Below are 13,318 nucleotides of genomic sequence, written 5' to 3'. Positions count from 1 at the left end.
ATCTTATATATTTTATTTCTTATTAATTTAATTTAATTGTTTGTGCTTGTCCTGGGATTTGAACTTGGGGCCTTGTTCTCTTGCTTGACTTTTTTGCTCACGGTTGGTATTCTATCACTTGAGCCACAGCTCCACTTTTGAGAAAGAAAAAAAATTCGTATTTCTGTCAGTTGTCTCTGAGCTCTTTTGCTCAAGGCTAGTGCTCTACCAGCTTGAGCCACAGTGCCACTTCTGGTTTTCTGGTGCTTAATTGGAGATAAGAGTCTCACAGACTTTCCTGCCCAGGCTGGCTTTAATCCACGATACTCAGATCTCAGCCTCCTGAGCAGCTAGGATTACAGGCATGAGTCACTGGGGCCCAGCTAGGAAAAAAACCACAACTTAAACACATGTTTGTGATAGCGTTAGTGAGAAAAGGGAAAGGAAGGAAGCTAAGACAAGGCAACCCTTTGCTAAAGCAGTATAACTGAAGCAGGAGTGACAGCGTATGATAGCCCACCCAGCAAGGCATCCCCTGGAGCTGGAGGGTGGAATCAACTGGCTAACTCTGCTGGGACCCCAGGCTAGACGAGGAGATATAAGACCCTACCAGGGCTGGAGGACATAAAACAATATAGACTTTTCATTATACTGGATGGTGCCAATTAGCCCCAAAGCTAGAGATACTTACCCATTTATTGCACAGCCTTCAAGACCTGGCCCAGCACATCTGTAAGAAATGAAAGAGGGACATATATGTATATATATTTATATATATGTATATATATGTATGTATATACATGTTTTTTTCACTTTACTTCTTTGGCATTTGTTTCATAATTTAAAATTTGATTTTGCAATTTTAAAATTAAATCATAAAACAATGTTGTAGTAAGGTAGTTTCAATTACTCTCAGTGCATCTGTATGTTGGGATGGTGATTACTAACTCGTTATCCAGTAAGTTCATTTGCTAATTCATTTGTAAACATGATAATTTATTAATTACCCAATATGTTAATTCTATCAATTAAATCAATCTGTTCATTGAACTGATTTATTAATTAAATTAATTTGTTGATTCAGTTAATTTATTAATTATTAAGTACATTTGTTAATTTTTTCAGGTACTTTTCAGAGTCTGCCTGCAACAGGGATTATTTTGCCCTTCAGTGAAAGAACCAAATGATTGAAAGGTAACACAGGCATAGCTCAGTCATGGTTGGCTCTAAACATCAGGATGGAGAGGGGAGTAGGGGTAGCCAAGAGGAGAAACATGGGGAGCGGCCACATGACAAAGGAGTTTCTGAGAAGTCTGTACTTGGACCAGTCATCTGGTGATGAAGGGGGGGTTAGCGGCTGTCCCTGAGATGGGACTTACTTCCAGATGAGATGGAAGAGGAGGAAAGGATCCTTGATTATTAAGAATGAAACTGGACAGGAGAGGCAGAGGGAACCCAGAAGTCCAAGAGGAGTGGCAGAAAGGAAAGGAAGAGATACGAACAAACAAAGATACAGTCTCCAAGGCTGGGAGCTGGCCATGATGATCACAGACCCAGAGAGAAAGAAACAACAGGGAGCCTTGTGTGGCCCAGTGACTGGGACATTCTTCATGCAAAAGACAGAATTGTTTTAGGGATGAATGTTTTAGGATGAGCTACTACACGACCATTGCAGATGGGGGCAGATGACCATCATTATTTGATTATAGTATGATAGTTTAAAAGAAGGCTCAATGAATTCCCTTTGAGACTAACATTTGTGGAAGACAAGTGAATTCACTTCAGATATATGAGGAGGATCAGGGGAACTCTTGTTGGACAGTGTCATCTGGTCCTGAATATCTCTTGCCTTTTTATTGCCCACCCCCACCCCTTGCTAGGTATTGAACTCAAGACCTTGGACATACTAAGCACATATTGTACCAGTGAATCCCCATCCCCAGATAGTCCTAAACATTTTCTATTCCTGTTCCTCAGGCTCTGAACTTCTTTACACCCTGCTCTTCTTGGTTCTGAGGGCCTAGATTCCACATTTCTTCTACATTTCTGAGGTGTCAGACAATGTGGCTTTGCTTTGGTAGTGTCCTTGGTCTTTCATTCATAAACCAAACACAAGCTTAAACAGCCAAGAAGGGAGACAAGACATTCTTTTAATGAGCTAGCCACAGATAAAGGAAGAACCTACTGGAATATCACCCATCATAGCACTGTCCCTATAATTCATGATCATCTCTATTGAATAGCATGCTGTCATGTGTTGAGTAGAACACAGTGGCAACACTGTTTAGAGATGGCACCTTGGCAACTTGACCCCTAGGCAATGTTTCAAGAAGTTCCTGAAAACAACATTAGAAAACTTCAGGAATGCCTAAGAGGAAGCTGTGGTGAGTAATACTCAAGGGTGACAGACAAGTTCACATTTGAAGGGCTGACCAGGTAATTGATGAATTATGCTAATTGTCACAATTGAAATTATTTCCATTGCTACCATCATAATTACTGTTTTTTTTTTTACTACCATCTCACCATTGTCATTGCCACCCTATCACCATTGCCTTTGTTATCACCACCCCATGACCATCATTACCAGAGGTACTATAGGTACCAGCACTGTTGTTCTTATGATATCAGCACTTCCACGCACTGTCAGCTTCATTGCTTTCCCCAACCACCATCACCATCACTACCATCACTACCATTGTTACTACCACCTCCTCACTGCCACTACCATCATCATTATTACTACTACCCAAGTAGACACAGTTACCCCTCCCTAGTAACTATGTTCCCGACAAGGGTCATTTTGCTGGAATGTGGCTAGGTGAGGCTGTCCATTGGAATGTGAGCTTCGGGCAGACCAGGTGGGGCTCTCTGGATCAACTGGATTGATAAGAGGAAATCCACAGGTAATTTTGAAATTAGACACCTGGCTTGGAGTCTTGATCTCATCCCTACCTGACTTTTATTTTTCTGATTAATGACCTGATTTTGTGTGTGTGTGTGTGTGTGTGTGTGTGTGTGTGTGTGTGTGTGTGTGTGTAACCAGCTTGTATAAAACCTAAATTCTCCCCTTCCTTGGGATCTGAACTTCTCTCTGACGCTAACCTGGTTTTAGTCACTGGCAGTAAATTATTTTATCCTTTCTAAAAAGTGATCATGATCTTTGCTGGTCTGTGCTGCCATAACAATACCTCATCACAACCACCACCATCATTGCCACTACCTTATTAACACTGTCAATATCACTATTCCTACCCATCACCACTGTTAACTTCATCCCCAATTACCTCCATTATTGTTACAATCACCACCCTAATTCCACCGCCACCACCGTCTCAATTATTAGATGCTGCCTCATTACAACCATTATCTCCATCACCATTGCTACTCCCACTTCATCACCCTCGCCATTATTGTTAACACCGTCTTATACAACCACTGTCACCACTATCATGAGTGCTGCCACTAACTGATCCAGTGCTTTTTCAGATTTTAGCTTCCTAAGTATCAGGATTATAGGCATGAGCCACTGGTGGTGCCTGGCTGAAAACAGTTTTACTTCACATGGTAACAACAGTCAATTTGCCTTAAAATTGCATTGTTAAAAGGATTCCAATCAATATTACCTTTTATTAAATCCAACACACACACACACATACTCCAGTCTTTATCCAAACTAGTAGTCCAGGGAAAGGCAGATAGCAGTTGTCTAGACCTCTGCTCTCTTTCTATTATTTGTTCTCTTCTATCTGCACCTAAGGCCTTCTGCATGAAACCTCTGAGAGGCAGAAGGAAATGACTTCTCACACTTAGACATCCTTTCTACATGTCACTGCTGAATCTGCGGCCTGGGGAACAAAACACCTTTGTTCACTGATTCAAATACAGGTATCTGTAATCTACTACCTACACATTGGGGAGTTATTTTCATAGTACAACTTTACAAATGAGGCATCATTTTGTGCTTTGGGTCTTCTGTCCACAGTGCTCCAACTCCTACTCACCCATAGGTACAGTTCACATGGCAGAGGTGGCAGATGCGGCTAGAGTCTGCATACTTCCACACCAGGGTGCTGTTCTCCCCCATGATCCCAGCTGGGCAGGTCTTGACACAGTGGGGGCCATCTATGTAGTGGGCACACTGTATGCAGTTGTCTGGTCCCTGCAGCAGGATGCAGAAAAGTCCTTATGAATGCTGACCTTCTGGGTCAAAATGGAAGTTACTTTTTATTTAGTGTGAGGGGAACAAGAAGCCAAATATGATGGAAGTTCCTAAAGTATGAAACAAGCCTGTGATTGCTCTTGATAGATTTGGACCACTCTAAGTAGCTTACTTAGTACAGATCTTTCTGATTTTTCTGCTCACTCTTATCATATATAACATCTAACTTCAGGTGTGTGGTATAATTTATTATAAAAAGAATGTAACACTGATCAAAATGCACTGTTTATAAACTGGTAGAAAATGGTAACTTTTGCACAACTACTTAAAGATAATAAAATATAATTAAACAAACAAGCAAATAAAATGAAACAACAAAAACTTCAATGTATAATTGTTATCATTTGGTTACTCTTTAAATGAATGGCTGTTACTATTTGGTCACTCTTTAAGTCCTGAGGACCTCACCCCATAGTCAATGAAGTTTCATAATGTAAATGAAAATATTAATAGAAGAAAGATAAATGCATATGATATACATAAAAGAAACTATACTTCAATGAAGTCTACTTAATATAATATTGGTTTGCATGTATATATCCAGCCTATTGCTTAGTCTTTCCTGTCTTTAATTCTTAAAATTATTTCTTTTTTTTTTTTTTTTTGCCAGTCCTGGGCCTTGGACTCAGGGCCTGAGCACTGTCCTTTGCTTCTTTTTGCTCAAGGCTAGCACTCTGCCACTTGAGCCACAGCGCCACTTCTGGCCATTTTCTATATATGTGGTGCTGGGGAATCGAACCCAGGGCTTCAGGTATACCAGGCAAGCGCTCTTGCCACTAGGCCATATTCCCAGCCCTTCTTAAAATTATTTCTAAGCAGTTGTACAAAGCAGTTTCAATTCAACATGCCAGCTTATGAGTACAATGCATCTTGATCAATGTTGCTCTTTCCATCATTCTCCTTCATTATTCCCTGGTCAGTCCTTCTTGCATATTTTATCTGATTTTCAGAGGAAGTACTGAGAGAAGACAGGCCTTCTGAGGCAAACTTAAGAAAACCAACATCAGTGTTTCTCCAGGGGCCAAAAGGTGGCATAGGAAAGTGCTACCAGAGAATGGACAGTAGATGCATGTGTTTGGTCTCCTTGAGTGTGTGCCTCATACTTCATAAGGGGGCAGAAGTGTTACCGTGGGGGAAGGGTCTTCTCTTTACTATCTATTTTCTTTGATGTCATGTTTTTGTCCACTAGAAGGCTGAGGCTACTTAGAGACAAGCAGCTGGAAGACTTTCAGCATCAATACTTATTTTATGAGGAGGATGAAAATATAATCCAAGGCCATGTGAACCTATAAATGAATGGTTTGCTTTGTAACCAGTCACATTAACAGACTCTAACCCTTGTCCTGCTATCTTCTGCCTGCTTTAGCGACAAATTCTGAAAATTGTTTTCTATGAGTAGATTTAGATATGGCTGCTCAAATCCAAACAGAGCTCTGTAGATACATACTTCCAAGAATTAACACCATTATGATATTGTTTTTAGAGTGACTGGAAGTCACACTTGCATTCTTTACAAGACTGCAATTGTAGGAAAGAAACTGTTTTTTTTTTTTGGGAGCTTGAACTCAGCTTTCTTGCTCAATGCTGGGCCTCTATCCCATGAGCCACACCCTCACTTCTGACTTTTGCTGGATCATTATCATGAGACAAGATTCTCCTAAATTTTTCTGCTTAAGCTGGCTTCAGAACAAGATCCTCAAATGTTAGCCTTCTGCATAACTTGGATTACAGGCTTGAGCCATCAGCAACCGGCTATTTTTAATTGCTAGGATTTTCTGGGAAAATTGTTGAAATTCTTGAATTTAAGTGGAACATTACACAAGAATTTGATATTTGATTTGATGGTTTTGAAGCTCAGCACAGACTGTTCTGTAATACAGAAAAGAGAACAGACACAGTTTAATGTGCTTGGGATGCTGAACTGGAAAGACAAAGGCATTTCACGTGCACTGGTGCGATTTTTCTCAAACACAAGAACTTTGTCATAGCAGTCAGATTTCTCCCACCTCTCCCTTGGGCTTGGATGGATGCCCTTCTTGGATAAGGATGATTTGGGTCATCAATGAATCTATGAAGGCTTTTCCCCAGGAAGCAGGGATGGGTAACTGCAGAGGGGCTTCTTACCCGGCCTGTGCAGGTGATATTCATGGGCTGGGGCAGACATTCTGGATGGCACTGGATACATTCAGAGTTCTCCACAAACTCCCTTGGCTCCCTGAGAGCAGGAAGAAGGGAATTGCTTATGCCATGTCTTGAGAGGTTAAGAGACATACACTTACCACAAATCACTTCATTCAGAAATTCAAAATAATATTAGGTAAAAGTCATAGAGTCAGGACACTCAGATAACCATGTAATATAATGCACAGATTTCACAAATGAAATCCTTTATTGCTTCTCAGAGTAATGAGCCTTTACGCTTCATTCACAATCAAAACATCTTTACTACATTTTTATACAGAAATAATTTCTGTGTATTAGGTATGCAAACCACATATGGAAAAAAGTTCTTATAAGATATCCCTTCTCTCTTATACCTGCCTCACAGATACTGAAGCTGGACAGAAATGGTTATGACACTATGCGACAGGAAAAGAAAGAAAGGAGGGACACCTCAAGTTACTCAAAGTCTATTACTCTAAACAGTAAGTACTGAACACAGATGTGTAAAATTTCACTAGAATATCTCCAAACTTCCTCATGATATGTAGATTAAGGTTAAGCAAGAAGCTGGTTTTCTTCCTCTCTCTCTTTCTCTTTCTTTCATCACGAGTAAGCCTAGATTTTTAGGGCCTGGGAGCTGTCTTTTAATTTTTTCACTCAAGGCTGGCACTCTAGTGCTTGAGCCATAGCTCCATTTCTGGCTCTTTAGTGGTTGATTAGAGGTAAGTGTCTCATGGATTTTCCTTCATCTGATCTCAGCCTCCTGAGTAGTTAGGATGGCAGGCATGAGTCACCGATATGCAGCAAGAAGCTGAATTTTTATTGGAAAGACTAAATGGTTGTAGCAATTGTTAAGACTGAAATAATTGTAATTAATATAGTGCTTTGTTACATGGCCATACATCCTCTCATTAGACATATGACACAAATTCAACCAAACCAACCCAGATTAATTATTTGGTTCATCTCTGGGTCATGCTCTGCTTAAAGAGCCAGTTTTGCAAAGGAAACAGATGCTGTTGGACCACAGTTATCCATCTCCACACCTAACAGAAAGACATGAGCCTCTGATACTGTTATTTTAATTTTTCTGTCTCTTATGAGATCGAAAGAGGGAAAAATGATATAAATGTCTATTTGTAGCAGCAAGGATTGTGCCAAAAGTGCTTACTTGAAGTTGAAATAGCACTATCATTTATGCAAATTTTCATGATCCCATCAACAAATGATAGCTTCTGAACTGAATTTGGTCTTTCCATTCTCATCCAAACATTACAGAATTCTGAATCCAGCTAGCCAACATCCTTCCAGTGAAACAGGATGAAAGATTTCCCAGAGCCATTTGAAATTCCTGCAACTCTTCTCCATCATAAGTTTTGCTTTTTGGGGGGTTAATTTTTTTTTTTTTTTTGCCAGTCCTGGGGCTTGGACTCAAGGCCTCAGCACTGTCCCTGGCTTGTTTTTGCTCAAGGCTACCACTCTGCCATTTGAGCCACAGTACCACTTCTTGCTGTTTTCTATATATGTGGTGCTGAGGAATCGAACCCAGGCATTCATGTATATGAAGGCAAGCACTCTTGCCACTAGGCCATATTCCCAGCCCGGGGATTAATTTTTGTTTTAAAAGGAAAGCCTTTTTTTTTTCTTCTTGGAACTTCAGTCTACCTTCTAATTATTTTAGTCATCATTGTTGGTTTTCAGTTCCAAGCCTTACATTAATATCAAGATTTTAAGAGTATCTAAGGCTGTACTTGTTGGCTGAAACTACATTCAACAAACATCATATGACTCATTTCTTTCCTTGACTCTGGTTAGATTTACAGTCATTTGGACTGTTCAGTACTCAGCATGTGGTAGGGATACAGAAAACAAAAATTAACCAACAAATATATTATGTATTACTAGATTTCCATATACCAGGAATAGTAGCCCTGCAAAGAAAAGGCCAATGACTTGCTCTTGGCCGTTTCACTCATTTGTAATTATTCTGTCTGTCCTGGGAGTTTTGTGTAGGTTGAGAATCTTAAGGTATTTTCAGGAAAAAGAGATTTAGTACACACTTGGGCTGGCAAAACCTTTCCCATATTTCTTATCTTGATGAACAATTGCAAAAAAGAACAATACCTCTAACAAACTAAAGACAACCATAGTATACTAAACCACAAATGAAAAAGAAAGAAGAATCAACCTGAAGAACAGTAGAGCTACGAAAACAACATCTTACCCCTCAAAAATGTTGCATTTATCCACACACTCTCTTCCACGGCTGACATTTTGGCAGGAGACACAATCTCTGGCTTCTGGGCCCCAGCAGCCATCAGAGGAACATAAGGGATGACAGACACGGTCTGTGGCCTCTGCAAAGACATATATTAGAGTCAACGTCATGGAATAGGCAGAAGAGGCACCATCTATCTTAGGAGCTATGTGCTCTGCCTAGACACACAAAGTGCATCTGAGATAGCAAGACATAGGGCTCCTCTGTGAGATACCACCATTGTCTGGACCAGATCATTGGTGGCATTTTGATGATAAATGCCACACCTGACTGATAGAATCAATAGGGAATTTTGTGGTCACTTGCTCTGTGCTAGGTCCCACATGCGGAACTTCATATACAGAATTTTTAAAGATTCCCTGAAAAGTACTATTATGGATGAGGAATCCAAAGCATAAAGTGATTAAGTGAGAGGTTCCCAAACCCCAGGAGAGCCAGACCAGCATGAGAAATAACACCCTATTCTGCCAGTAAAAGCTGGTTGCATTGGCCAGTTTCAAAAGCAGAGTTATGGCTCCAAAATCATAGGACGAAATGTTAGTGTGAACTGCTTCCTCGTTCCCGTGTGTGTGTGTGTGTGTGTGTGTGTGTGTGTAAACATGTCATCAGAAACTATATTGTAGGTAGTAATCTATTGCTAGAATGTAATATAATCCTTAATGCTAAACTTAGTTCTTCACATTACAAATGATGAGTAGCCTGAAGCTCAGCAAATTTATCTTATGAAATTGGAATCATCTGGATACAATTCTGACCAGTTTCATATGACGATTTCACAATTAGCAATATACAAATTTTAGTTTTCTTAAAGAATGAAAAACATAAATGGTCCCTTTCATAGTTTACCTAAAATGAAAGGACCCACATAAACTCGGCACATGATCAAAAAAGAAAGTGCCGGGTCTGGGAATATGGCCTAGTGGCAAGAGTGCTTGCCTCCTACACATGAAGCTCTCGGTTTGATTCCCCAGTACCACATATATGGAAAACGGCCAGAAGGGGCGCTGTGGCTCAGGTGGCAGAGTGCTAGCCTTGAGCTGGAAGAAGCCAGGGATGGTGCTAAGGCCCTGAGTCCAAGGCCCAGGACTGGCCAAAAAAAAAAAAAAAAAAAAAAAAAAAAGAAAGTGCCTACTTACTGCAGTCTTTTTCACTTCTGTTGCTTGTAATTTTGATTTTCTGTCCCGAAGTCCCAAGTAGTTTTTTCCAGTTTATTGTATAAGCATAACACAAATTTCGGTTTCCTGAAATGATCACATCTCCGTCACTTATCTCCTTGAGGGAGCGCAGTCCCAAAGACGTTATGTTCAGGCCGACAACCGCAAGAGAAAACTGACCGCTGAATTGAGTAGAAGAAAAACAAGTTGAACAGTGGTGAAAATAACATGTCACTAAAAACTTGCTTCACTTTTCTGGGTCAGATTACACTTCAAGCTACATTCTAATGATTGTAAAGAATACTGTGTAAGATAGGTATTGTGACTTTTAGAACAGCAATTGATTTCTTAAACTCCTTCAAGGAAATCCCAGGTTTGGTTAACTTAGAAAGGCAGAATGAATCAATGCCATCATGCCATTAATCTGTTTTATGTACTACTTTTTTTCTGGGACTGGAGATTGAACTCAGGGCCTTATTCATGCTAAACAATTGTTCTACTCTTTGAGTTACAGCCCCAGCCCTTTTGGTTTTCATTTATTTTTTCAGATAGGGTCTTGACTTAGCTGTCCTGCTGGCCTATAGAGTAGCAGGGACCCTACGTGTACACCACCATATCCAGCCCTATTTCCTACAGTTTTACTTGGTCTGGAAATGGAGAACTTGTTCTTATTATCTGAGCACCCAAATGTACTTCAGAGATTTTTGTTTTTCTGTCCATCCTTGTATTCACTCATCTATCTAGTTATGTATTTAGTGAACAAACATTTTTGGTGCCATGAGCCAAAATCCTATGAAGGTTAAATACAGGTCTTCTCATAGGGAACTTTTGGTTAGCAGATTCTTTGAACCCAGATAGACAATTTTAACCATAGTGATCACCACTGCAGCCAAAACATCTCAGCAGCTCTGCAGAGGGCTGGCTGGCAAGGGTGGCTTTCCCGGAGCAATGATGCCTAAGATAGGGAGAAAATCTGGGCAGCAGGGCCAGCAACATTGTCTTCTTACCCAATACTCTACTAAGACTTTACAAGGTAATCACTATATGATATAGGACCTGATACTATATGACCTGATAACGGAAAGTTACTCAGACAAAGGGAAATAAGTTCGGAATCACAAAAGACATAGGCTGAGTGCTGAGAGTCACCAGGTGCTGCTGGATCATAAAAGTGCTGGTGAATGGGGCTAGGAGACTGGGTAAAGCCAGAGCACAGAAAACCTTGCACTTTTTGTATGTGGTTGGGGTGAAATAAGGGTAGAGGGGTGAGGTGAGACTTGAGTTGTTGTTTGCAACTGATAAGAAACCACAGGAATGAGATCTGTATTTGTAGGAAGCTCATTTGACATCAGAATGATGAATGAGTCAGTTAACAGAATTGAATGAAGAAGCTGATAATTAAGGTGATTAATGACAGAGGTGTAAAGTATAATTCAGTAGCTCCTTCTTTTCCTCTAGCTCTTCTGTTTCCCATCCCTTTTCTCTTCACTTTCTTTTCTCCTATAACATGGTGCCAGAGAAGTGAGGGGCCTTATGCAGGAGACCGGCAACCATCACTGCCGGGGTTCTCACCACAATCAGACACCCCAGGTAAGTCCAAATAACAGGAAGTAGGCTGGGGGTCTTTCTTACAGGGAAGGCCTATGGTGTGGGGGAGTCACAGGCTGGATCTAAAGGTAACCACACAGTAACAGGTCTGCCGTGACTGGACTTCTTACTGAGGATGTAGGGGAACTCGGTGCTACTTCTGCAATTCTCCTCCAAGTCAAATTTCCAGTGAAAAGCCAGACAATAACCTAACAGGTTTCAGTTGAAGTCAACTTACTGTTGCTTTGTCCTGCCACGTATGATTTCTAGGTTCTCAAAAGCATGGAGGTCAGTTCTGTTTTCAGGCCAAGCCTGAATGAGCAAAAACCCTAGAAAGGCAGAAGAGGAAAGACTCAGACACACACTACTTGACAATTCTTTTATTTCTAAGAGACAGTCTAGGATTCTCTGGAGCCTATCATATGAGCAGGAATGTGAAAATGTGCCTGAACTGGAGTTTTAAAAAATTCTCCTCTGCCGATGTATGAAGTCAAGGCAGAAGTTTGGAACAGCATCGTTCCTTTGCTATGGAACTCTGCACCTTCCACATTGCCCAGGTCCCACCTATACTTGGATGTGACCTCATGTCTCATCATCCTCAACAGGCTCCTGCTCTGACTAGAGCTGCCAATTATCAAGGTGTTACCACATACACAGTGATTTAAATGTTTTCAATCTTGTTATTCAATTCAAGTTGAATTATTTCCTTTTTAAGAGATGAAAAATGAAGAACTCGGGTGGTAGGCATGGTTCCACAAATGGAAGTTTGAAGTTTAGTTTCTGAGTCCTAAAGGCCTCCATAAACCCTCATCTTGTTCCTCATTGCTCTCTCTACCCAGTGAAGTCCCTGGGCCATTAGCGCTGCTGGTCTGAGGTGGGAAGAACAAAGGATTACATATTGTCTATACCAAGTTGTAAATGGCCTCAGCTTTGGGTGGCTTGGTTGTGTCCTTGCACATGGAGAAAAGTGCGTTTTTTGAAAGTTATCAAAGAACTTAATCATTATTAATGGAATTACAGAAGTTGTGTTTGTGCATATGTGTATGTGTGTGTATGCCACCTTTTGCTTTTTGAGTAGTTAGAAATAAGAGTCTCATGGGCTTTCCTGCCCATGCTGGCCTTGAGCTGCAATCCTTATATCTCAAGACTCATGAGTAGTTAAGATTACAGGCATGATCTAACAGTGCCTGGCCAGAAGATCTGGTGTGAGTGTGCGTGGCGTGTGTGTGTGTGTGTGTGTGTGTGTGTGTGTGTGAGATGGGGCTTATACTGAGGGCCTGTGAACTGCCCTGACCTGTTTTGCTCAAGGCTTGTGCTCTACCATCTTGAGCCACAGCTCAATTTTTGTTTTTTAAGTAGTTGATTAGAAGTAAGAGTATCATGGACTTCTCAGACCAGGCTGGCTTTGAACTTTGATCTTTAGATCTCAGCCTTCTGAGTTGCTAGTATTACAGGCATGAGCCACTAGTGCCCAACCAGATGCTGTATTTTTATGCCCAGGGAAAAGAAAATGTCCACAAAATTTTGATTTCCTACTTATACTACTGGATGTCTCAGTACAAACCTGTTATTTCCTTCACAGTTTTTAGAATATCCAGTTCCTTTGGGTCTAGAGGAGGAGTGTGGGTGAAGTTGTCACTGAAATGAATAGCAGAAAGAGTGTTAATCAACAATCTGTCCTAGTTTAAAAAACAAAACGAAACAACAGGCTCCATTCATCATTCTCTACACAAGCAATTCAGCAGTTACTTACCCTCTAAAGGCTACTGGCAGGATATGGAGGTCTCCACTGATGGCAGTACAGTTTTTGAAGTGTTTGATATTTGTTGCATTTATAGAGAGTGTGTCTTTAAATTCACCAATTCCTATTCCATTACAAACTGTCAAGAGAGATATTTGTTCCATTTATATTTGTCGAATTAAGAATATAAGGGT

The 13,318-nt window shown here is 40.6% G+C and overlaps 1 protein-coding gene across 3 annotated transcripts in view; it reads right to left on the bottom strand.

Moving 5' to 3' along the window:
* Egfr (epidermal growth factor receptor) overlaps positions 1-13,318 on the bottom strand; it is a 196,663-nt gene that overhangs the window by 35,992 nt on the left and 147,353 nt on the right. For 2 of the 3 annotated variants that reach the window (XM_048339589.1, XM_048339590.1), the window contains exons 9-16: positions 13,137-13,263; positions 12,948-13,021; positions 11,622-11,712; positions 9,779-9,978; positions 8,589-8,721; positions 6,326-6,416; positions 3,984-4,141; positions 671-709 (exon numbers count right to left, since the gene is read on the bottom strand). In XM_048339589.1, the coding sequence (XP_048195546.1) occupies positions 671-709; positions 3,984-4,141; positions 6,326-6,416; positions 8,589-8,721; positions 9,779-9,978; positions 11,622-11,712; positions 12,948-13,021; positions 13,137-13,263 (913 nt within the window). Of the gene's footprint in view, positions 1-668; positions 710-3,983; positions 4,142-6,325; positions 6,417-8,588; positions 8,722-9,778; positions 9,979-11,621; positions 11,713-12,947; positions 13,022-13,136; positions 13,264-13,318 lie in introns of all 3 variants that reach the window. The other variant, XM_048339591.1, reaches the window with a different exon arrangement.

This window comes from Perognathus longimembris, chromosome 2, assembly GCF_023159225.1.
Source record: "Perognathus longimembris pacificus isolate PPM17 chromosome 2, ASM2315922v1, whole genome shotgun sequence".
Lineage (NCBI taxonomy): Eukaryota > Metazoa > Chordata > Mammalia > Rodentia > Heteromyidae > Perognathus > Perognathus longimembris.
The sequence above is the reverse complement of the archived record's forward strand: the minus strand, read 5'-3'. Positions and strand labels throughout refer to the sequence as shown.